This window comes from Stegodyphus dumicola, chromosome 9 (assembly GCF_044657685.1).
Source record: "Stegodyphus dumicola isolate Sdum_Otavi_A_Nest chromosome 9, ASM4465768v1".
In the NCBI taxonomy this organism is placed as follows: domain Eukaryota; kingdom Metazoa; phylum Arthropoda; class Arachnida; order Araneae; family Eresidae; genus Stegodyphus; species Stegodyphus dumicola.
In genome coordinates, this window is record NC_140776.1 from 12,523,900 (window position 1) to 12,549,484 (window position 25,585).

Genomic DNA, 25,585 nt, shown 5'->3' on the forward strand with positions numbered 1-25,585 from the left:
TCAGATCCAGGGGAATAACTCTCACTAGAACTTGTATAACTGTTGTCGATATTATTCTGTAGGATCCAGTGATAGAAAGCAGTGCTACTGTTTGGATCTGTAATAATATAACTCTTATTTTTTGTTTTCCCTTCCACCACATGGGAGCTCCATATAAGATAATTCTTTCTATTTCTCTTATATGCAACTCTTTGATTATATTTTTATTTTTGTCCCTGAAGGACTGTTGTTTTTGTTTTGCGATTTTGCATTGGTTCACTCTAAATGTCCGTTTCACTTTTCAAACTGTTGCCACCAAATGTTAGAGTTCTGCATTATATTTCAAGAAATTTAATAATGAAAAATCTGCATAAATATATGTATATTTCTCATATTGTGATAAAAACAACGATACATAGAGCCATGGGAATTTGTTTTATTATCAATTTCATATTTTGTAAAACTTTAACGAATTTTTGATTAACAAACTCAAGGATTTCAAAGCGAGCAATGGTAACGTTGTACAGAATTTTTTTTTTTATCTCTAGCGAGGAAGTCTCTATCAGAAATTCTAAAGATATGCTCATTTTAAAACTGTTTTGCGATATTGCTGTTGAACTGAATTTTATGGTTTAAGTGCAAAGAACGTGATATTTAATAAATAAAAGTAACACACAAAATGTTAAAAAAATGCCCCTTTGGACGTAATTTAAAATCTGAAACCTTTCAATTTTTTTTACAATTATTTTGATTTATCAAACTATTTAATTTATTAACAATTTTACAAACCTTCAGCTTAGCATTTGTTAAGTGTGGAATCCATCTAAGGTTTATGTCCATAATTATTCCCAAATATTTTATAGTCTCTTTGTTAATAATATTCCTGTCTTATACTATAGGTGGACAAGCTAACGTTGATTTCTTTGGAAAAGTTATCATGGATATTTTATCTTCACTAATTTCCAAATTTTTTTCTTTGCTCCTTTTGGAAAAAACATCCAGAGTTTTTCTCTTTCTTTACTCTATAATTAATCTACTTCCTCCAGAGATAAGTAATGCGAAATCATCAGCACAAGCTTGTAGCTTTATTCCCTCATCAAATTTTAAGTTATAGGCTGTATCTGCAGTCAGATTCCATAAAGTAGGACCAAAGACAAACCCTTGGGGTGTGCCTTTATTATAAGTTTTACCTATATTTGTTCCATCTTTATTATATATTTTTGATTTTCTAAATAGCTAGATATAATTTTATACAAATACATTTTAACCTAAGTAGATTTGACTTAATATATGCTGGGCCACCAAAGTTCATTAAATGCATTTCTGATATCTGTTAATATCAATGCAGTATGTAAATTATTCTTTTTATTTTCTTCCACAAATCTTTTCACATTTTCAGTTGCTAATATTGTATCTTTTCCAGACGTGAATCCATACTGTTTTTCATTCATTAATTTATTGTTTTTCAGATGAAAAATTCTGTCATTAATCAGCTTGTCCAAATTTTTTCCAAAGGAGGGCTATAAACATGTAGATCTATATGCCGAAGGATTAGTTGGATTTTTGCCCGGTTTTGAAGACAGAATTAAACAGGCGCTTTTCCAAACATTAGAAAAATAACCCTGTTCTAAACATCTCTTGAACAGATTAGTAATCAAATTCTCATTCACAAACCAAAGTTCTTGAAACAGTTCCAAAGGAATTCCATCAGCTCTAGGAGTCAATTTTTCTCATATTTTTAAAAGCATTGGTAATTTCCTGGAGCACAAAAGGAACATTCTTTTTTCAGTTTTCTTTTAATTTTTATTTTCTTCATCTATCTTAAAATAAAATTCTATAATAGCTTTTATTGCTTCTTCAATGTTATTGGACGTTGTGCCATTATTCATCTTTACTTCAAAGACAATTTATTATAATTGCAATATTGATCTGTTTGTGATTTGCTATTTTGAAATGAGTTCCAAAGGGACTATGAGTCGTAACATTGTCCCATATACTCTTCCAATAATTTTCTTTAGCTTGTTGTATATCTTTTCTATACTGAGCAAGAATCTTTTTGTAGTTTTATCTATTGTCTGTTCTGTTGACATTCCGGACACTTTTGTAACTTTCTTCTTAGTGCCCGTACCTGCTTTCTCTTAATATATAAGTTCATATTCCACCATGAGGAATAATTTTTCTTATGTATTGCTTCAATATAAGTTTCTCAAATTATCTTGTTTGTAATTTCTAGAGTTTCATCAGTGCCTTCAGCCTTTAAAGAAATTATGTTTTAGTTCTCATTCCATCAACAGGTGGCCGCCAGTAGCTTAACGTTTGTCCAGCCATTCTTATCTAATCAGTGTATCTTATCTTGTTCATTTGCACTTTAGCAGCTGAGGATGATGGTCTGGTAAAACCATCGAAACTAGTTCTGTGATAATTTGAAAATATAACGCTGATTCTTGTTGTTTCACTTCTAAATTAATATTGAATGATTATCAAATTTCATTATCAGAGTTGTTAATATTTGTAAATTATCTTCAAAAGTCTCTGAAGGTGGAAAATAACAAGTAATCAGAACAAAAGATTTTGTCCATTTATCGAAATTGCAACACTATATTTTGATATGTAAATCTGCATAATAGAAAGTCTGCTATCAAAAACAAAGATTCCTGGTCTAATTCCCTCCTTCTTATTATTATAATATGCTCTTGCATGTAAAATAAATCCATAGATTTTTCCCTGTGCTACATAAGGTTCTTGTATACAAACCATTTGTATATTTTTATCCATAATTTCCACTTTAAGTTGGCCGTGGCTTTAATAGCATGATGTAGGTTAATCTGACCTATTACAATTTTTTCTGACTTATAGTCCATAATCTATTTTCTTTGTTAAAATTTCTAGTTGCTTTATAAGACAGATATACTTTTTAGTAGTATTTTCATAATTTGAATGCAAACCAAGACCATGTTTTTTATTTCCCGCAGTACAATTTCTACATTTTAATTCTAGACTTTGTCAGTCTTTTTGAGTATTTCCTTTGTGGCTATATCTATTACAAATTGCTTCATTTTGACAATATCTCTTGCTTGCAGCCAAATTCATAATGAGAGAAACATCTGGTAACTCTCTTGCATTCATTTATATTGTGTCTAGTCTGTATTAAGAAGTAAACCTTTTTCTCTTTTATTATTCTTTTAAATGATTCTGGATTCAATGATACAATCCAATGAGCCCCCATTCTTGATTTGATATTAAATCTTTGTACAATCTCGGCCGTTTTCAAATCTTTATTTTGAGATATTAACAATTCCGTAAGCTCTTTATTACTCATTGTTGGAACCATGTTATAAATTATTATCTTTAGGTTAACCTTTTTAGGCCTCTGTATTTCTAATTCTTTATTCAAGATTGTGTTTTCAGCAATAGCTGATTCCACAACTGTCAAATCTTTTTTTTTTTTTTTTTATAAACACTATTAGTATTCCACCATTTTTAATCTCTTTTTGAATACCAATCTTCAATTGTTTGGGTAGTATATTTTTTTCTAATTTCTCCCTTATTTGCTTTGATGTACAATTTTTGTGTTTAGAACATATCAGAGTTACATATTCAGGTTCTGTTATCTTACTTTGCTTTGATCTAGATCTTGATCTAACTTTTTCTGCATAGGTAGGTTTTTCTTGTCTTTCTTTTTCATCTATCAAATAATATTCTTGTTCTTTCAACCAATCTCTCAGTTTGCTATTTTCTATTAAAACATTGTTTTTTCTTCTTTTATATTTAATCTTTATATTTTGAACATCATCAAATAGATTGTTTTGTATTGTAGCAACATTTTAAATATCTAGGATCTAATTATGTTCTGTGCAACTGCACCATAATTTTGAAAGTATGGAACTTTTCTACATGAAAAATCAAATTTTTGAAATCATTTAAGAGAATTTCAGTAAAATCATATGCATGTGATTTGAATCGTCCAGTTTTCTTATTTATTAAGGGCTTATCTGAGTAACCTTATTATATAATTAATAATTGTTAGTGAAAAAGAAATCTAAGTTTTAAAAGTATTAGTATTAAATTATAAAAGTGATAATGTCTTTGAAAGCAGGATTTGCTCACAAAAACAAAATAATGAAAGGAAAATTGATATGTGTGTATTAATTTATATTTTTTACAGCAAGACAGTTTCTAAGAATTTTCTTCACATGCTGTCACACTTTTGGTATCTAGTATTCTTTTCAAAGGCTATCATACTGGCTGTAACACCACTATGCATCAACTTACCATGTTCTCTTTTTAATAATCAGTTCTGTAAATTTTATATTTTGAGGCAAGAGGATAGGATGGTTTTGTTCATTGGTGAAATCAGAAAATTGTAATCTTTCTCCAAGCCACAAGATTCATTTATCGACTAGAAAAGGGGAAAAGAAAAATATGGACTAATATGTTTTTATCAGTCTCTAATGCAGAAATCCCTGAATTATAGGCTACTCTTTTAATTCTTTGGATCCAAAATGCTTTTGCATTTTTAAGTTCTTTAGTTCAGGGAATATTTGTTAAGTTTGTAAGTTTTTTTTTATTTTTCAAAGTAAAACATTTACTCCAAGCTGTTATTTTTAATATTTTTATAAGAGTGCTATATTTGGAAATATCAGATAATTTGTCATTTTCTTGTGCAATACATTTATATTGTTGGACATTAGCAAACTTCTTTTTTATATTCCATTCGTGTCTACATTAGAGGGCTGAAATTCTAAAGATTCTAAAAGGCTGGGTGGTGCATGCCACCAAAGTTGGCAATTTCTTAGTTGGCATTTTCTTGATCTCATGCCAAGAGGAAATACTAGGTCAGCAGGGCTGTCATTACCAGAGAGTAGTGCCAATTAGCTTTCAGTTAGTTTTTTGAATTTCATAACCTCGATTTTTTATTAAAGATTTAAATCTTTTGGCATCTGCTAACCCAAAAATAAGTTATTTATTATTTTTGGGTTAGCAGGGATTTAGGAATCAGTCCTATGAAAGAGGATTTCTTTGTATTTTAAACATGTTGTGATTTAATCACTCAACTTGGCATACAAAATTGCACAAGAGAAAACGGTAAGGAATTACCCAATCTAGAAAAGGTAAGTGATGTAGGAAGAGCAAGTGTTCTCTTGGAGGCAACAAAAACTACTTAAAAAGTTGCTTTGTTCAAAACTGCTCTCAGATTACTATACATCCATAAGCTTTCAAATTATCATCAGAAAAGTTATGGAGTTCTATTTGTTTCACATATACATCTAATATTCCCTGTAAATTGTAACAGAGAATCCCGAAGTGGTGAACTGGTTCAACTCTTCAATCCCTTTATATCAGGGTTTCTATTTACTGGTACTTCATCGTCTTAATTGATTTCAGCAGCCAGATTTCCTGAATCAAATATTTTATTCTTACAGTGAAAGAATCATAAAATACAACAGGATAAAAAATATGGCGTGCGTTTTACAATAGAAAACGTTTTGAGTTAACTGACAAAGAGATGAAATATGTTAAATGCAGAGTGTCAAGATAAAAATGATCATTATCCATATTCTAAGAAACTCCTAGCCCTTTGATCAAGAACATTTCAGAAGATTCTTTTATCCAAAAGATGATGCCAAGTGTCTTTCCCTTCTTTTAAATTAGTATGCCGCTTATGTAGCAACATGTCATCTTCATCGAAAATATTCACTCTTTCTAAACTTATTTTCAGTGCTTGTTCTAAGTTTATATGACCACCAATAATATTGTCAATGTATGAACAATTGTTTAAGAGGCTACTCTTTCAGGATATATTTTTGAATATATCTTAAGGTGATGCTTAATGATAGTAGCAAGCAGAAAAGGACTAGATTTTACACCAAATGAAACTATTGTAAATCTAAAAGTTTTCAAATATTTATTGCTATCATAAGGATTAATTTTGCAAAAGAAATGTATCATGTCCCTATTTCAATTTAACTCTATATTCAAGAAGGCATGCGTAATGTCAGCCAAAAAAACTATCACATTTTACAAAAAAGGTCAAGATAAAAGTTTGGACCAGTACATAAACAATCATTTAAAGAAAGTCTATTTGGTCTAAGAGAAAGATATCAGTATTTAAAAAAATATATTTTTTGTAATTAAAATAAAAATTAATAGTATCCATGTAATTTTAATTACTAAGACATATTCGTTATATAGTCTGTCACATTTACATTTGATTGCCCCTTATAAAATATTGCTAATCTTCTTTAAAGTATGTGGAACTATTATAACTGTAAAATATAAATGGTTTAGAAAATTCTGTAATTTAATACTGATTGCTTGATAAGTTTTATGAAGTTGATTTTATTCCGAGATTTATTTTATAATTGTATTTACTGATAATGTATCTTACTTACAGATCTGTTTTATTCTTAGAATGGTTCTACAAAAGTGAAGTTCGGGCATAGATAATTGCTTTAATTTATTCAATCCCCATCTGCTGATAGGTTCTTGATTTTTTTTTTTTCTTCTTTGATTTAAAAAGTCCTCATGTAGAAATGTGTACAATCCTTGTGTAAAGCAAACTTTTACATCAAAAGCCCATTATCCTGACTCATAGCTGGGCTATTTGCCCCCCAGATGAGTATGAACCATCAAGAGACAGTTATCCAAAAACTGCCTGATCTTCAATAAGAGAGTTGTAAAATAGAATTCCTTTTGAACTTATTTAGTAAAATTTAATCTTAAAATGATGTTGATGTTAAAGAAAAACTATGTATTTCATGGAATCCTGTACTTAAATTGTGAAAATCCACAATTTAAATTTTGCTTTAACTTTCAGGAAATGGGTTCCATTTTTGCATAGATAACAGTGGCTAAGTGAATAACATCACAGGCTGTTTATAGTATGACCCTGATGTGTTTCCTTATAAATAAGCAGTCTGTGTAGATTTTGGTGTATTTTCCCCTATCTGAAATGTGAATATTAGCTAGTTTTCCTTTTAGAGTTCTTCAAGCAGGTTGTTTATCATAATTTGGGAATCAACCAATTCTTGCTGTGTATGATCTATAAGTGAATTATTTTTATACATTTTAATTAATTTTACTCTTTTTTTTTTTTTTTTTTTTTTTTTTTTTTTTTTTTTTTTTTAGATGGTACCAAACTCATGTGCAACTCATGCTTTGCTTAGTGTTTTATTAAATTGCCCTCAGATTTTTCTGGGGCCTACTTTAGCTAGATTGAAAGAGCATACAGCAAATATGAATCCAGAAGTATGTAACATTTTAAATACTGCTGTTTGTTATAGGGATATTTACCTATAGTTTATTTGTTTATGGTTATATTTACTTATTGAAACTTAACTATTCTTACTGCTGATAGTTAATTGTATAGCATATTTTTCCATTGTACATGATAATTGTAAAAACACTTTATTGTGAAATAAAATTAAATACAAAGTGCATATAACTTTCTTATAATGCCACTGTTAACAAATAATTCAGGATATAACAGATAGGAATTTTCAGTTTTAATTTTAAATATTGTCAATTTCTTGTAAAGTAGAGACAAATGTTATTACATCCAGGGACTCTAAATCTTATTTTTAGTGTTCTAAATTTTGAAGAATAAATTGTTAACATATTGATTTGTTATTACAGTCAACATCTTTGTTGTTACGATTGCCATTAATTGTCAAATTTAAGAAATTGACAATATTTAAAATTAAAACTGAAAATTCCTATCTGTTATATCCTGAATTACTTGTTAACAGTGGCATTATAAAAAAGTTATGTGCACTTTGTATTTAATTTTATTTCACAATAAAGTGTTTGAACATGAACTTCTCATTTAAAAAATTCTTTCTTGCATTTATTTTGTGGCCGCCATGTTCCTGTATTGCTTTTAAAATGTCATCAGAAGTATTTTCTCATTCCAAGGATTTTCGCCGCATAAACTCTGCAGACTAATAATGACTAATAATGACAAGCAGTGATTCATAGATTTCCATTCTGCCACTTAGCAAAGCACTGCAGTCTTCAAACATTTTGCTCATGAGAACCTGCTGTTGGATCAACAAAATGAAATTATGGTTTACCATAAAATGTCTCTAATTTGCTTTTCCCAGTTCTTTTGTTTTATGTGCTTAAAAAAAACACTCAGTATAAATGTTTGAATAAATGATTGACTTATCTTATACATGGTCAACAATTTTTGCCCTGAGTCTCTGTATTCGGGACTTGAACAGGAAAGAATTCACTACTTTCTCTCAAAATATCCAGTATTGAGGAAGAACCCTGCTGTTTCTGTTTTTTTCTGCATATGGAAGGATTTCATTTTTATTTACAATTTTTTCTGGGCCACCTACTTCTTTATTTGATTGTTGTCTAAGGTATAGACAATACACCTGTTTCATAAAAATGTTCTTGTCACTAGTTATGCTTTCACAAAGGTTGAGTTGCTTCTCCTGCCACTTAACTGATGTCAGTTTCTCATCTCAACAGTAAATAAACTTTTATTATAAAAAGTATTCTAAAACCAATAAACCTTTTGTTAAAATTTATGGTTTTTCTTTATTCGTAACTTTTTGTATTGCATTCCAAATGCTTTCATTAATGTGTAACTGCCTATTTTTGCATACTGGAATTTGTGGTACAATGTATATTTTGTAGAAGAAAAATGTACTCTTCCTCGCTGCTAGGTAAATTAAAGATTTTTAACATTTTCATGAAAAAAGAAATGTTAATTTTTGGAAAACTCAGAACTCTCCTGATGACGAAAGAATTATTGATATTTCACTATTTTATAATGATACTTTCAGTTTGTATTATATACAGCTGAACAATAGTATGTTCAAACAAATTTTTAATTAATATTTGAAATAAATATATAATAAATATTAAATATTAAACAATTTCAATAATTTTTGTAATTTATATTTTAAGGGTGCAAATTTCTGTACATAATTGCATAAAATTAAAAAATAGACATATCTCTATTTGAATTACCATCTTGAATAAGTAATAACACCCCCCCCCCCCGAGAAAATTTTAAAGCAAATTTTCACTTTTTTTAAAGAAAAGTCTTTAATTGCCATCTGATATGTCTTTTGATTCTGAATTTTAAGCAAAGTGCTATGAATAGAAATCAACTCTTGAAATGTTTTCTCGCTGATATTATTACACACAAAGAGATTTCTGTGGGTGTCAGGGCAGTAGATTGCAGTTTTGAAAAAAGGTAGGATTGCTTCTTCATTTTCTTTTCCATTCACACTATATAAATGTCCTCAATGAGTTTTTTAACTGTGCATAAGTCTGACGTCTTTACATTGGCATCACAGTTTACATATTCTTTGAGTGTCATGTCTAATCCCAGTAGTTTCCAATCTTCTTCATCCATAATCACAGTTTCATCTTTAATTGTATATGTTTTTACTTGAGTCTAGGCAACTAAATTCATATTCATAGCTTCAAGAATACTTAAATTTTTCCTGTGTATTTCATCTAGTTATATTTTGAAGAGCTATTTAAATCAGCCTTTACAGGTAACATTTTCAAATTCTTAATGACACCCACATATAAAGGTTGTACTACACCAGTGCAATTTATTGTGAAGAAAACAATTAACATTTTGCAAGAAGTCATTTGAAGCTGGGCAGTACGCTGATCTGTAAAAAGTAAAATTTTTCAGCTTTTCCTCCACTTAGTTTTGTGTATTTTCTTGAGCCATTCTGTAAAAACATCCATCGTAATCCATACTTTCTTATTTGCTTTATATTTTATTGGCAGACTTTTAACATGCTTGAAACACACTTTTTTTTTTTTTTTTTTTTTTTTTTTTTTTTTTACCAATGGAACCATTTTTACTACCATCATACTTACACAAAGTAAAACAGTGAGGTATTCTTTACTTTGCTTAGCTGCATGACACTGGTCACCTTTGAAAGCTAGAGTTCTTGCAGGCACAAGTTTAAAGGAAAGAGCAATTATGTGAGCATTAAAAATGTCTTTTAATTCAAATCCATCTGTTTTGGAGAATAAATTTTTGAACCTTTCCTCAACCAACTCAGCAGGAACACTTTTTCATTCTCCATTTATTATGTGCCATAAGATCCCATGCTGCAGTTTATGCACCCATCTATTTCAAAAGTAAGCATCCTTTAGATTCAGTCGAAGTGTTGTTTCTTTTGACTTCTCATTTGACATCATTCACTGGAATATTAGATACACAGCAACGAATGGAAAATTTTAGCTAAATGCCTTAGACCTCAGGAAATGTTCCATCTTGAACACATAATTTCCTTGAAGGAACTGTCTACAAATTTCTGCTCTATCTTCAACTTTTTCCGATCATAAAAAATAATTTTTAGAGTGGTCTCAGGAATATCCAGTTTCTTTGATAACTCAGCTTTTGTCAAATCAGTATTCCTTCAGATTTGAATTTTATATTTTAACAAGAGTGCCTTTTGCTTTCGAGACATTTTATATCAGCTAATTTTTCTCCACTTAGTTTACGTAACACAGCATCCTGTTCATAAGGTATTTTCTGTTACAAAATTTCTTTAAATACAAATAGATGTAGTAATATAAAATATAGCAGATAATAAATAATAAATATAGTAGATATAAATAAATAATAAATATAGTAGCTAATGAATGTAATAGGTATTAAATATAGCAGATAATTTTATTAGAAATTTTCAGCACTAAAATGAGAATGCTTTTAAAAATCCAAAATTCAACTTTTTCTGTGGTTATCTAGAGCCAATAAGAAAAAATTTCTTTTAAGCAGATAATTTTATTAGAAAGTTTCAGCACTAAAATGTGAATGCTTTTAAAAATCCAAAATTCAACTTTTTCTGTGGTTATCTAGAGCCAAAAAGGAAAATTTTCATTGTATTTTAGCAAGCTGAATACAGAAATTAAGGCATTTTATGAGTATATTAGAAAATAAATTTTTTATCAGATAATTTTTTTGTTTGACATAAATATTTCTATTAGTTTTCTAAAAATATTCTCTAGACATTGAGGTGGAATTGCTAAACAAATGGCGATTAATAAAATTATGCTGGATAAATAGTATAAAAATGATTAATTTTGCAACTAAGTCAAGAAATGAGTAATTAACTTTTATTTCAATGAATTTTGTACATAAAGGAATGGAACTTTTCACATGTAACATTATAATAAGCACTTTCTTATTTAAATGTAAAGCATGGAAAGTTAAATTGGGTAAAAGTATAGTTTAGGGTACCCCTTGGCGAAACTTGGCGATGTTTCACGGTACATGGATACCGATTTTGTGCAATTCTTTGACTCGTTATTTCGGCTTGCGAAGTGGCGATTTTTGGGGCAAAAATCGCCACTACACAAAGCCAAAATAACAAAACAAACAATTGCACAAACTCGGTATCCATGTACACATCGACTTATTTTCACTTAAAAAACAAAAAAACGAATAGCACAAAAATGGCATTGCGCACTCCCTTGACTTTATCCCTGTACACGTCGACCTATTTTCACTTTAAAAAAAATCTCCAAATATTTACTTACAATGATTTTCAACTTCGCTTCGTAAACCAGAGCCACGTAAAAATCAAAATATCAATCATACTCGAATGACTTTTTTCAAACCAGGTAATCTTTCTGATCGAACGCTTCACATAGTGACCATCTGAACGTTTCTTCCTACAAACCCATTCAAATCCATCTAAATGGTTTTAACACACACCACAAAAACACTTACAAAACATCCCATGATTCAAATTTTCCCAGAATCATGCACCCGATTACGTCGCAATAGGGTTTCCATAGCATTCGACTACACAGGCTACCATAAATGAAACAACAACTTGGCGATAAATCAAACAACAACTTCGCCATAATACAAGGGAGTAAAGATCCTTTCCTTATTTCAATATAATGAATATTGAATCTTGTAGGAAGAATAAAGCTAATTTTTCAGAATAAACAAAATACTTTTATTTAAATTTTAAAACAGAACCAAAAAAAATAAATACTGCAGCTCTAAACTATCAAAATTTTAAACTCTTAACTACTGCAGTTAAAACTGTTACAACTATTAAAATATTCAAAATCCTAAACACTCTAAACAAAATATATAAATAAAAATCTTTCGAATCCTCTTCTTGTTGCCACACCGTAAAATGCAAGTTATTGTCCTATTATTTATATTTCACGTTCTCTTTAAGTCACGATCTTCACAAGTCATGATCTTTACAAGTCACGATCTTTACAAGTCCCCCCACAAGAAGCACATTCGTCACTGTAGAGACAATGTTGCTCAGAGTTCATTGAGAGAGAAAGAGTTAACAGCTAACCTTGACAAAGCATCAGCATTCCCATGTGAACTTCCTTTGCGGTATGTCACAGTCATGTTATACCGTTGTAACGCTAAGGCCCAACGAGACAGTTTAGCACCATGAGGGGCGCTTTGGGTCAAGTAGGTGAGGGGATTGTGATCAGACACAATCTGCACTTTGACACCGAAAATCCATGTGTCAAATTTTTTAAGGCTTCGATGACACAAAATGCTTCTCGTTCGATGGTTGACCATCGTTCTTGACAGGGCGTTAATTTCTTGCTGAAAAATGCTATGGGCATTTCTTTTGTAAATGGTTTATCTTCATTATCATTCTCACCTATGGTAGGCAATCCTAGTAGCTGTTGTTCCTTATCATCTTTCTTCTCTTCTATCTTTCCAATGGCTTTGTCGAGTAGCTCATACCATTCATCAATTGTTTCAGCTTTATCAATTTCTTCAAATATGGGATTTCTGTGCTTAGTGAAAGTCCTATAAACTAAAAAAAAAAAAATCTCAGCAATTTTTTTTTTTTTTTTCCTGCTTTTTCTAATAATTCTTCATCAACATGTAGATCGTCTACCTCAGGCTCGGGCTCTTCTATTAATTCAGCAATTCGTTCCGTTTCTTTCTCGTCTTCCAGTTCTTCGCTGTTATCCGAATAACTTTCTGTTCAATCTTCCATGTTTTCACCCTTGAACTTGAAAGGTTTCTGTGGTTTTCAGTTTCATCGTGGATGACATTTTCCTTTTCAGTTTCAACTTTTGTTGTATAATCCACACTTTCTTTTTCATCTCCCAGTTCAACAGTATCTATGCTGTCCTTATTGTACTTTTTGTTTCTGTTATCATCCAGAATTTCTTTTTCAGTAAATTGTAATAGTTCACTGTTATCTGCAAGTTTATTTTCAGTTTCAAGATCTGCAGCTTCTGTGTGATTTACATTTTCATTTTCAGTTACTAAGTCAGCTTTCATACTTTCCTTATGGATTATTAAGTCATTCTTTTTATCATCTACTTTTTCCTTCTTGTTTCCAATTTCAGCAATATATTCTTTCTCTTCTATGTTCTCATAATCAAGATTTACTTGAGTTTTATTGTCATCTGCAATTATTTCTTTTTCAGCTGCAGTTTCAGCATCATCTGTATTTTCTGTTTTGGTTATTGGCTTCACTTGAGTTTCACTTTCATTGACAGTTTCTTTTTCAACTGGGATTTCAGTCTCACCCATAAATTCGTTTTTACTTTCAGGTGGAATAATTTCTACATCTGTTATTTTGCTGTCAATTAACTTTTCCTCTTTGAGTTCATCTTCTGTTTCTACCCTCTTAGTTTCTCCTGTTATAATTTCTTCCTTCTGTGCTTCCTGTTCAACAATTTTATCTTCTATCATTTCTGTTTTCTCCATTTCTGTAAAGGCAGTTCATTACAACTTCCACAGAATTTTTTAACATCTTGCTTAATAGTAGGCCAAAAGAATGAGTACTTGATTCGTTGAATTGTCTTTTTCTCACCGAGGTGGCCGGCAAGAGGGATTTCATGTGCCATTCTTAGGACTTCCCTTCTTTTTTCTAAAGGTAACACAACTTGCTTAATATTTTCACCACAGATATATTCGGAATGAAGTAATATGCCATCATCGAAAGTATATGAATTTTGATTTTTATTTGCCCATTCAAAGCATTTTTTCAGAGTTTCGTCTTGTTCTTGATGTGTCTTGAATTCTAGTCTTTACTCTATTCGTTGTTTTCCCAGACTCTATGTTTTCTTGGGAAAGCTGATTAACAACAGCCAAATTTGTAGTATTTTCTTCAACTGGTAACGGTTTATCATCTGTCTCTTTGTACTCTAAGGGGGATGCATCCCAATAACGATCACAGTTAAACAGTTCGATATTCCCACAGAGTGTTTCATAAGCTGAAGAACTCAATAGCAAATCGGTAACTAGCTTTTTTGAAACAGCACATGTAATGGACACTCTACCGTGAAAATCATCGTAATTTTCATCTGGAAAATCTTTAGTGGAGTAATTTCGTTTTCACCAAAAGCAGAAGATATCTCTATTTTACTTTCTCCTTCGCAAGGTATGTTGTCAACCAATTTCTCACGGACTACTGAGATTTGTGCTCCCGTGTCAACGATTCCATTTAAAATAATATCTCCACATTTAACTTTGACAAGTTTTAATTCATCTATGTTTCTAGACACGTCCACTGATTTTGAGACAGGAATAGAGATCTTGGCAGTTAGCACTTCTGTTTTTTTTTTTTTTTTTTTTTTTTTTTTTTTTCTGTAAGGGGTGCTTGTGTTTGTATTAAGTTGTTTTGTGCTCTTGCAGAAGCACTTCTTGGTATCCGATTTTTGGTACATAACTTAGATGTATGACCTTCTTTTCCACAATTATAGCAAGTTAGTTTGAAACTAGGCTTTCGTGGTTCGTCACTCTTACGGGATGGGTACACTTTTGGCGTGTTTTCAGCGGACAGCGATTTATTTCTGAAAGCTCTTTCTGGAAGTGGAGAACGAGGTTGCCATTTTTTATTAGTTCTGTCTGCTGATGGATTACCACCAGTCCGTTTTGAGATATTACGAACACTGTCATATTCGTCAAGTTTATCAGCTAATTTGGTTGGAGAAACGAACTTCGCCCAGTCGTCAAGAAGATGGTCTCTTACTTCATAGGGTACTCTTTTCTTAATTTGGTCAGTAATAATCAAGTCTTTTAACGCGGCAAAATTTGTGATTTCAAGACCATTGATCCATTCTTCAAAATAACTTGTAATTTCGTAGCAAAAATCTCTCCATGATTTTTCAGCACTCTTTTGGTGCATCACAAATTTTTTTCTAAAGCTTTCAGGATTTAATTTAAATCTCTTCAATAAAATGGCCTTAATGTACTCATAATCTTCAAAATTTTCTTCAGATTCCCTACTAATTAATTGAATGATTTCAGATGGCATTAAAGTCAATAAACATGAAACCCAATCTTTAGGATCAATCTTTGTCCTTTTAGCTTGTCTTTCAAATAAGGATAAATAAATCACAATATCATCGTGTCTTAAATTGAATTTGGGAATAAGCTTAATTAAATCAAAATTATGATGCCCATTTTCATTTGTTGGTGGAGTTTGTGTTAGTCGAACACGAGATTCAATTTCGAGTTTCCTCAATTCAAACTCCATTTGCTCTCTTTTCTGCTGTGCTTCTAATTCTTCTTTTTCCTTTCTTCGCTGTTCCTCAATCTCTTCTTTTTCCTTTCTTCGCTGTTCCTCAATCTCTTCTTTCTCCTTTCTTCGCTGTTCTTTCCTCTCTTCTTCTGTTTCTTTTCCTCTCTTCAATAATCGTTAAAAACACTTCTTTAGCAAATGCTTCATCATATGTATCACTTTGAATTATTTCATTTTTTATCGCCACGATTTTCATACTTGGATCTACTTGAATTTCTAATTCAGCAGCTAAAACTAGCAAATCCTCTTTTTTTCCCACGTCCCATAAAAGCCATGTCTCGATTTTATTCAGCCAATAGACTCTTAGTTTTTAAAAAAAAAAAAATTTTTTTTTTCTCTTTTATTTTCTATTTAAATATAATTCACAATGAATTTAATTTTATTCGGCGCGAAAATCAATCAGTGGAATCAATACTTAATGTGTTGTTCACTTACTCTGGCGAGTCAAACGAAATTACATTTGAACACTGGCGTATTCATTACTTTGACAAGTAAATAAACTAATATTCCATGACGGAAACAATAATTAACTTTTCATAATCTTAATTAATTATTTTACGTTAACAAGGTAAATTGAGCTCTCACCTGAGTTATTTTGGTTCGTAATTATATGCGGGGAAATCCCGATCCTACCGGCTGCACCAGTAAAGATCCTTTCCTTATTTCAATATAATGAATATTGAATCTTGTAGGAAGAATAAAGCTAATTTTTCAGAATAAACAAAATACTTTTATTTAAATTTTAAAACAGAACCAAAAAAAAAAATTAATAAATAAATACTGCAGCTCTAAACTATCAAAATTTTAAACTCTTAACTACTGCAGTTAAAACTCTTACAACTATTAAAATATTCAAAATCCTAAACACTCTAAACAAAATATATAAATAAAAATCTTTCGAATCCTCTTCTTGTTGCCACACCGTAAAATGCAAGTTATTGTCCTATTATTTATATTTCACGTTCTCTTTAAGTCACGATCTTCACAAGTCATGATCTTTACAAGTCACGATCTTTACAAGTCCCCCCACAAGAAGCACATTCGTCACTGTAGAGACAATGTTGCTCAGAGTTCATTGAGAGAGAAAGAGTTAACAGCTAACCTTGACAAAGCATCAGCATTCCCATGTGAACTTCCTTTGCGGTATGTCACAGTCATGTTATACCGTTGTAACGCTAAGGCCCAACGAGACAGTTTAGCACCATGAGGGGCGCTTTGGGTCAAGTAGGTGAGGGGATTGTGATCAGACACAATCTGCACTTTGGCACCGAAAATCCATGTGTCAAATTTTTTAAGGCTTCGATGACACAAAATGCTTCTCGTTCGATGGTTGACCATCGTTCTTGACAGGGCGTTAATTTCTTGCTGAAAAATGCTATGGGCATTTCTTTTGTAAATGGTTTATCTTCATTATCATTCTCACCTATGGTAGGCAATCCTAGTAGCTGTTGTTCCTTATCATCTTTCTTCTCTTCTATCTTTCCAATGGCTTTGTCGAGTAGCTCATACCATTCATCAATTGTTTCAGCTTTATCAATTTCTTCAAATATGGGATTTCTGTGCTTAGTGAAAGTCCTATAAACTAAAAAAAAAAAAATCTCAGCAATTTTTTTTTTTTTTTCCTGCTTTTTCTAATAATTCTTCATCAACATGTAGATCGTCTACCTCAGGCTCGGGCTCTTCTATTAATTCAGCAATTCGTTCCGTTTCTTTCTCGTCTTCCAGTTCTTCGCTGTTATCCGAATAACTTTCTGTTCAATCTTCCATGTTTTCACCCTTGAACTTGAAAGGTTTCTGTGGTTTTCAGTTTCATCGTGGATGACATTTTCCTTTTCAGTTTCAACTTTTGTTGTATAATCCACACTTTCTTTTTCATCTCCCAGTTCAACAGTATCTATGCTGTCCTTATTGTACTTTTTGTTTCTGTTATCATCCAGAATTTCTTTTTCAGTAAATTGTAATAGTTCACTGTTATCTGCAAGTTTATTTTCAGTTTCAAGATCTGCAGCTTCTGTGTGATTTACATTTTCATTTTCAGTTACTAAGTCAGCTTTCATACTTTCCTTATGGATTATTAAGTCATTCTTTTTATCATCTACTTTTTCCTTCTTGTTTCCAATTTCAGCAATATATTCTTTCTCTTCTATGTTCTCATAATCAAGATTTACTTGAGTTTTATTGTCATCTGCAATTATTTCTTTTTCAGCTGCAGTTTCAGCATCATCTGTATTTTCTGTTTTGGTTATTGGCTTCACTTGAGTTTCACTTTCATTGACAGTTTCTTTTTCAACTGGGATTTCAGTCTCACCCATAAATTCGTTTTTACTTTCAGGTGGAATAATTTCTACATCTGTTATTTTGCTGTCAATTAACTTTTCCTCTTTGAGTTCATCTTCTGTTTCTACCCTCTTAGTTTCTCCTGTTATAATTTCTTCCTTCTGTGCTTCCTGTTCAACAATTTTATCTTCTATCATTTCTGTTTTCTCCATTTCTGTAAAGGCAGTTCATTACAACTTCCACAGAATTTTTTAACATCTTGCTTAATAGTAGGCCAAAAGAATGAGTACTTGATTCGTTGAATTGTCTTTTTCTCACCGAGGTGGCCGGCAAGAGGGATTTCATGTGCCATTCTTAGGACTTCCCTTCTTTTTTCTAAAGGTAACACAACTTGCTTAATATTTTCACCACAGATATATTCGGAATGAAGTAATATGCCATCATCGAAAGTATATGAATTTTGATTTTTATTTGCCCATTCAAAGCATTTTTTCAGAGTTTCGTCTTGTTCTTGATGTGTCTTGAATTCTAGTCTTTACTCTATTCGTTGTTTTCCCAGACTCTATGTTTTCTTGGGAAAGCTGATTAACAACAGCCAAATTTGTAGTATTTTCTTCAACTGGTAACGGTTTATCATCTGTCTCTTTGTACTCTAAGGGGGATGCATCCCAATAACGATCACAGTTAAACAGTTCGATATTCCCACAGAGTGTTTCATAAGCTGAAGAACTCAATAGCAAATCGGTAACTAGCTTTTTTGAAACAGCACATGTAATGGACACTCTACCGTGAAAATCATCGTAATTTTCATCTGGAAAATCTTTAGTGGAGTAATTTCGTTTTCACCAAAAGCAGAAGATATCTCTATTTTACTTTCTCCTTCGCAAGGTATGTTGTCAACCAATTTCTCACGGACTACTGAGATTTGTGCTCCCGTGTCAACGATTCCATTTAAAATAATATCTCCACATTTAACTTTGACAAGTTTTAATTCATCTATGTTTCTAGACACGTCCACTGATTTTGAGACAGGAATAGAGATCTTGGCAGTTAGCACTTCTGTTTTTTTTTTTTTTTTTTCTTTTTTTTTTTTCTGTAAGGGGTGCTTGTGTTTGTATTAAGTTGTTTTGTGCTCTTGCAGAAGCACTTCTTGGTATCCGATTTTTGGTACATAACTTAGATGTATGACCTTCTTTTCCACAATTATAGCAAGTTAGTTTGAAACTAGGCTTTCGTGGTTCGTCACTCTTACGGGATGGGTACACTTTTGGCGTGTTTTCAGCGGACAGCGATTTATTTCTGAAAGCTCTTTCTGGAAGTGGAGAACGAGGTTGCCATTTTTTATTAGTTCTGTCTGCTGATGGATTACCACCAGTCCGTTTTGAGATATTACGAACACTGTCATATTCGTCAAGTTTATCAGCTAATTTGGTTGGAGAAACGAACTTCGCCCAGTCGTCAAGAAGATGGTCTCTTACTTCATAGGGTACTCTTTTCTTAATTTGGTCAGTAATAATCAAGTCTTTTAACGCGGCAAAATTTGTGATTTCAAGACCATTGATCCATTCTTCAAAATAACTTGTAATTTCGTAGCAAAAATCTCTCCATGATTTTTCAGCACTCTTTTGGTCCATCACAAATTTTTTTCTAAAGCTTTCAGGATTTAATTTAAATCTCTTCAATAAAATGGCCTTAATGTACTCATAATCTTCAAAATTTTCTTCAGATTCTCTACTAATTAATTGAATGATTTCAGATGGCATTAAAGTCAATAAACATGAAACCCAATCTTTAGGATCAATCTTTGTCCTTTTAGCTTGTCTTTCAAATAAGGATAAATAAATCACAATATCATCGTGTCTTAAATTGAATTTGGGAATAAGCTTAATTAAATCAAAATTATGATGCCCATTTTCATTTGTTGGTGGAGTTTGTGTTAGTCGAACACGAGATTCAATTTCGAGTTTCCTCAATTCAAACTCCATTTGCTCTCTTTTCTGCTGTGCTTCTAATTCTTCTTTTTCCTTTCTTCGCTGTTCCTCAATCTCTTCTTTTTCCTTTCTTCGCTGTTCCTCAATCTCTTCTTTCTCCTTTCTTCGCTGTTCTTTCCTCTCTTCTTCTGTTTCTTTTCCTCTCTTCAATAATCGTTAAAAACACTTCTTTAGCAAATGCTTCATCATATGTATCACTTTGAATTATTTCATTTTTTATCGCCACGATTTTCATACTTGGATCTACTTGAATTTCTAATTCAGCAGCTAAAACTAGCAAATCCTCTTTTTTTCCCACGTCCCATAAAAGCCATGTCTCGATTTTATTCAGCCAATAGACTCTTAGTTTTTAAAAAAAAAAAAATTTTTTTTTTCTCTTTTATTTTCTATTTAAATATAATTCACAATGAATTTAATTTTATTCGGCGCGAAAATCAATCAGTGGAATCAATACTTAATGTGTTGTTCACTTACTCTGGCGAGTCAAACGAAATTACATTTGAACACTGGCGTATTCATTACTTTGACAAGTAAATAAACTAATATTCCATGACGGAAACAATAATTAACTTTTCATAATCTTAATTAATTATTTTACGTTAACAAGGTAAATTGAGCTCTCACCTGAGTTATTTTGGTTCGTAATTATATGCGGGGAAATCCCGATCCTACCGGCTGCACCAGTAAAGATCCTTTCCTTATTTCAATATAATGAATATTGAATCTTGTAGGAAGAATAAAGCTAATTTTTCAGAATAAAAAAATACTTTTATTTAAATTTTAAAACAGAACCAAAAAAAATAAATAAATAAATAAATACTGCAGCTCTAAACTATCAAAATTTTAAACTCTTAACTACTGCAGTTAAAACTCTTACAACTATTAAAATATTCAAAATCCTAAACACTCTAAACAAAATATATAAATAAAAATCTTTCGAATCCTCTTCTTGTTGCCACACCGTAAAATGCAAGTTATTGTCCTATTATTTATATTTCACGTTCTCTTTAAGTCACGATCTTCACAAGTCATGATCTTTACAAGTCACAATCTTTACAAGTCCCCCCACAAGAAGCACATTCGTCACTGTAGAGACAATGTTGCTCAGAGTTCATTGAGAGAGAAAGAGTTAACAGCTAACCTTGACAAAGCATCAGCATTCCCATGTGAACTTCCTTTGCGGTATGTCACAGTCATGTTATACCGTTGTAACGCTAAGGCCCAACGAGACAGTTTAGCACCATGAGGGGCGCTTTGGGTCAAGTAGGTGAGGGGATTGTGATCAGACACAATCTGCACTTTGGCACCGAAAATCCATGTGTCAAATTTTTTAAGGCTTCGATGACACAAAATGCTTCTCGTTCGATGGTTGACCATCGTTCTTGACAGGGCGTTAATTTCTTGCTGAAAAATGCTATGGGCATTTCTTTTGTAAATGGTTTATCTTCATTATCATTCTCACCTATGGTAGGCAATCCTAGTAGCTGTTGTTCCTTATCATCTTTCTTCTCTTCTATCTTTCCAATGGCTTTGTCGAGTAGCTCATACCATTCATCAATTGTTTCAGCTTTATCAATTTCTTCAAATATGGGATTTCTGTGCTTAGTGAAAGTCCTATAAACTAAAAAAAAAAAAATCTCAGCAATTTTTTTTTTTTTTTTCCTGCTTTTTCTAATAATTCTTCATCAACATGTAGATCGTCTACCTCAGGCTCGGGCTCTTCTATTAATTCAGCAATTCGTTCCGTTTCTTTCTCGTCTTCCAGTTCTTCGCTGTTATCCGAATAACTTTCTGTTCAATCTTCCATGTTTTCACCCTTGAACTTGAAAGGTTTCTGTGGTTTTCAGTTTCATCGTGGATGACATTTTCCTTTTCAGTTTCAACTTTTGTTGTATAATCCACACTTTCTTTTTCATCTCCCAGTTCAACAGTATCTATGCTGTCCTTATTGTACTTTTTGTTTCTGTTATCATCCAGAATTTCTTTTTCAGTAAATTGTAATAGTTCACTGTTATCTGCAAGTTTATTTTCAGTTTCAAGATCTGCAGCTTCTGTGTGATTTACATTTTCATTTTCAGTTACTAAGTCAGCTTTCATACTTTCCTTATGGATTATTAAGTCATTCTTTTTATCATCTACTTTTTCCTTCTTGTTTCCAATTTCAGCAATATATTCTTTCTCTTCTATGTTCTCATAATCAAGATTTACTTGAGTTTTATTGTCATCTGCAATTATTTCTTTTTCAGCTGCAGTTTCAGCATCATCTGTATTTTCTGTTTTGGTTATTGGCTTCACTTGAGTTTCACTTTCATTGACAGTTTCTTTTTCAACTGGGATTTCAGTCTCACCCATAAATTCGTTTTTACTTTCAGGTGGAATAATTTCTACATCTGTTATTTTGCTGTCAATTAACTTTTCCTCTTTGAGTTCATCTTCTGTTTCTACCCTCTTAGTTTCTCCTGTTATAATTTCTTCCTTCTGTGCTTCCTGTTCAACAATTTTATCTTCTATCATTTCTGTTTTCTCCATTTCTGTAAAGGCAGTTCATTACAACTTCCACAGAATTTTTTAACATCTTGCTTAATAGTAGGCCAAAAGAATGAGTACTTGATTCGTTGAATTGTCTTTTTCTCACCGAGGTGGCCGGCAAGAGGGATTTCATGTGCCATTCTTAGGACTTCCCTTCTTTTTTCTAAAGGTAACACAACTTGCTTAATATTTTCACCACAGATATATTCGGAATGAAGTAATATGCCATCATCGAAAGTATATGAATTTTGATTTTTATTTGCCCATTCAAAGCATTTTTTCAGAGTTTCGTCTTGTTCTTGATGTGTCTTGAATTCTAGTCTTTACTCTATTCGTTGTTTTCCCAGACTCTATGTTTTCTTGGGAAAGCTGATTAACAACAGCCAAATTTGTAGTATTTTCTTCAACTGGTAACGGTTTATCATCTGTCTCTTTGTACTCTAAGGGGGATGCATCCCAATAACGATCACAGTTAAACAGTTCGATATTCCCACAGAGTGTTTCATAAGCTGAAGAACTCAATAGCAAATCGGTAACTAGCTTTTTTGAAACAGCACATGTAATGGACACTCTACCGTGAAAATCATCGTAATTTTCATCTGGAAAATCTTTAGTGGAGTAATTTCGTTTTCACCAAAAGCAGAAGATATCTCTATTTTACTTTCTCCTTCGCAAGGTATGTTGTCAACCAATTTCTCACGGACTACTGAGATTTGTGCTCCCGTGTCAACGATTCCATTTAAAATAATATCTCCACATTTAACTTTGACAAGTTTTAATTCATCTATGTTTCTAGACACGTCCACTGATTTTGAGACAGGAATAGAGATCTTGGCAGTTAGCACTTCTGTTTTTTTTTTTTTTTTTTTTTTTTTTTTTTTTTTCTGTAAGGGGTGCTTGTGTTTGTATTAAGTTGTTTTGTGCTCTTGCAGAAGCACTTCTTGGTATCCGATTTTTGGTACATAACTTAGATGTATGACCTTCTTTTCCACAATTATAGCAAGTTAGTTTGAAACTAGGCTTTCGTGGTTCGTCACTCTTACGGGATGGGTACACTTTTGGCGTGTTTTCAGCGGACAGCGATTTATTTCTGAAAGCTCTTTCTGGAAGTGGAGAACGAGGTTGCCATTTTTTATTAGTTCTGTCTGCTGATGGATTACCACCAGTCCGTTTTGAGATATTACGAACACTGTCATATTCGTCAAGTTTATCAGCTAATTTGGTTGGAGAAACGAACTTCGCCCAGTCGTCAAGAAGATGGTCTCTTACTTCATAGGGTACTCTTTTCTTAATTTGGTCAGTAATAATCAAGTCTTTTAACGCGGCAAAATTTGTGATTTCAAGACCATTGATCCATTCTTCAAAATAACTTGTAATTTCGTAGCAAAAATCTCTCCATGATTTTTCAGCACTCTTTTGGTGCATCACAAATTTTTTTCTAAAGCTTTCAGGATTTAATTTAAATCTCTTCAATAAAATGGCCTTAATGTACTCATAATCTTCAAAATTTTCTTCAGATTCCCTACTAATTAATTGAATGATTTCAGATGGCATTAAAGTCAATAAACATGAAACCCAATCTTTAGGATCAATCTTTGTCCTTTTAGCTTGTCTTTCGAATAAGGATAAATAAATCACAATATCATCGTGTCTTAAATTGAATTTGGGAATAAGCTTAATTAAATCAAAATTATGATGCCCATTTTCATTTGTTGGTGGAGTTTGTGTTAGTCGAACACGAGATTCAATTTCGAGTTTCCTCAATTCAAACTCCATTTGCTCTCTTTTCTGCTGTGCTTCTAATTCTTCTTTTTCCTTTCTTCGCTGTTCCTCAATCTCTTCTTTTTCCTTTCTTCGCTGTTCCTCAATCTCTTCTTTCTCCTTTCTTCGCTGTTCTTTCCTCTCTTCTTCTGTTTCTTTTCCTCTCTTCAATAATCGTTAAAAACACTTCTTTAGCAAATGCTTCATCATATGTATCACTTTGAATTATTTCATTTTTTATCGCCACGATTTTCATACTTGGATCTACTTGAATTTCTAATTCAGCAGCTAAAACTAGCAAATCCTCTTTTTTTCCCACGTCCCATAAAAGCCATGTCTCGATTTTATTCAGCCAATAGACTCTTAGTTTTTAAAAAAAAAAAAATTTTTTTTTTCTCTTTTATTTTCTATTTAAATATAATTCACAATGAATTTAATTTTATTCGGCGCGAAAATCAATCAGTGGAATCAATACTTAATGTGTTGTTCACTTACTCTGGCGAGTCAAACGAAATTACATTTGAACACTGGCGTATTCATTACTTTGACAAGTAAATAAACTAATATTCCATGACGGAAACAATAATTAACTTTTCATAATCTTAATTAATTATTTTACGTTAACAAGGTAAATTGAGCTCTCACCTGAGTTATTTTGGTTCGTAATTATATGCGGGGAAATCCCGATCCTACCGGCTGCACCAGTAAAGATCCTTTCCTTATTTCAATATAATGAATATTGAATCTTGTAGGAAGAATAAAGCTAATTTTTCAGAATAAACAAAATACTTTTATTTAAATTTTAAAACAGAACCAAAAAAAAAAATTAATAAATAAATACTGCAGCTCTAAACTATCAAAATTTTAAACTCTTAACTACTGCAGTTAAAACTCTTACAACTATTAAAATATTCAAAATCCTAAACACTCTAAACAAAATATATAAATAAAAATCTTTCGAATCCTCTTCTTGTTGCCACACCGTAAAATGCAAGTTATTGTCCTATTATTTATATTTCACGTTCTCTTTAAGTCACGATCTTCACAAGTCATGATCTTTACAAGTCACGATCTTTACAAGTCCCCCCACAAGAAGCACATTCGTCACTGTAGAGACAATGTTGCTCAGAGTTCATTGAGAGAGAAAGAGTTAACAGCTAACCTTGACAAAGCATCAGCATTCCCATGTGAACTTCCTTTGCGGTATGTCACAGTCATGTTATACCGTTGTAACGCTAAGGCCCAACGAGACAGTTTAGCACCATGAGGGGCGCTTTGGGTCAAGTAGGTGAGGGGATTGTGATCAGACACAATCTGCACTTTGGCACCGAAAATCCATGTGTCAAATTTTTTAAGGCTTCGATGACACAAAATGCTTCTCGTTCGATGGTTGACCATCGTTCTTGACAGGGCGTTAATTTCTTGCTGAAAAATGCTATGGGCATTTCTTTTGTAAATGGTTTATCTTCATTATCATTCTCACCTATGGTAGGCAATCCTAGTAGCTGTTGTTCCTTATCATCTTTC

At 31.9% G+C, this 25,585-nt stretch overlaps 1 protein-coding gene across 2 annotated transcripts in view; it reads left to right on the top strand.

Moving 5' to 3' along the window:
- caly (ubiquitin carboxyl-terminal hydrolase calypso) overlaps positions 1-25,585 on the top strand; it is a 90,333-nt gene that overhangs the window by 23,364 nt on the left and 41,384 nt on the right. Inside the window, exon 4 of one of the 2 annotated variants that reach the window (XM_085823228.1) lies at positions 7,108-7,227. The exons of the other annotated variant lie outside the window; for it this stretch is intronic. Coding sequence (XP_085679354.1) covers positions 7,108-7,227 — 120 coding nt within the window. The remainder of the gene's footprint in view (positions 1-7,107; positions 7,228-25,585) is intronic. 2 annotated transcript variants of the gene reach the window in all.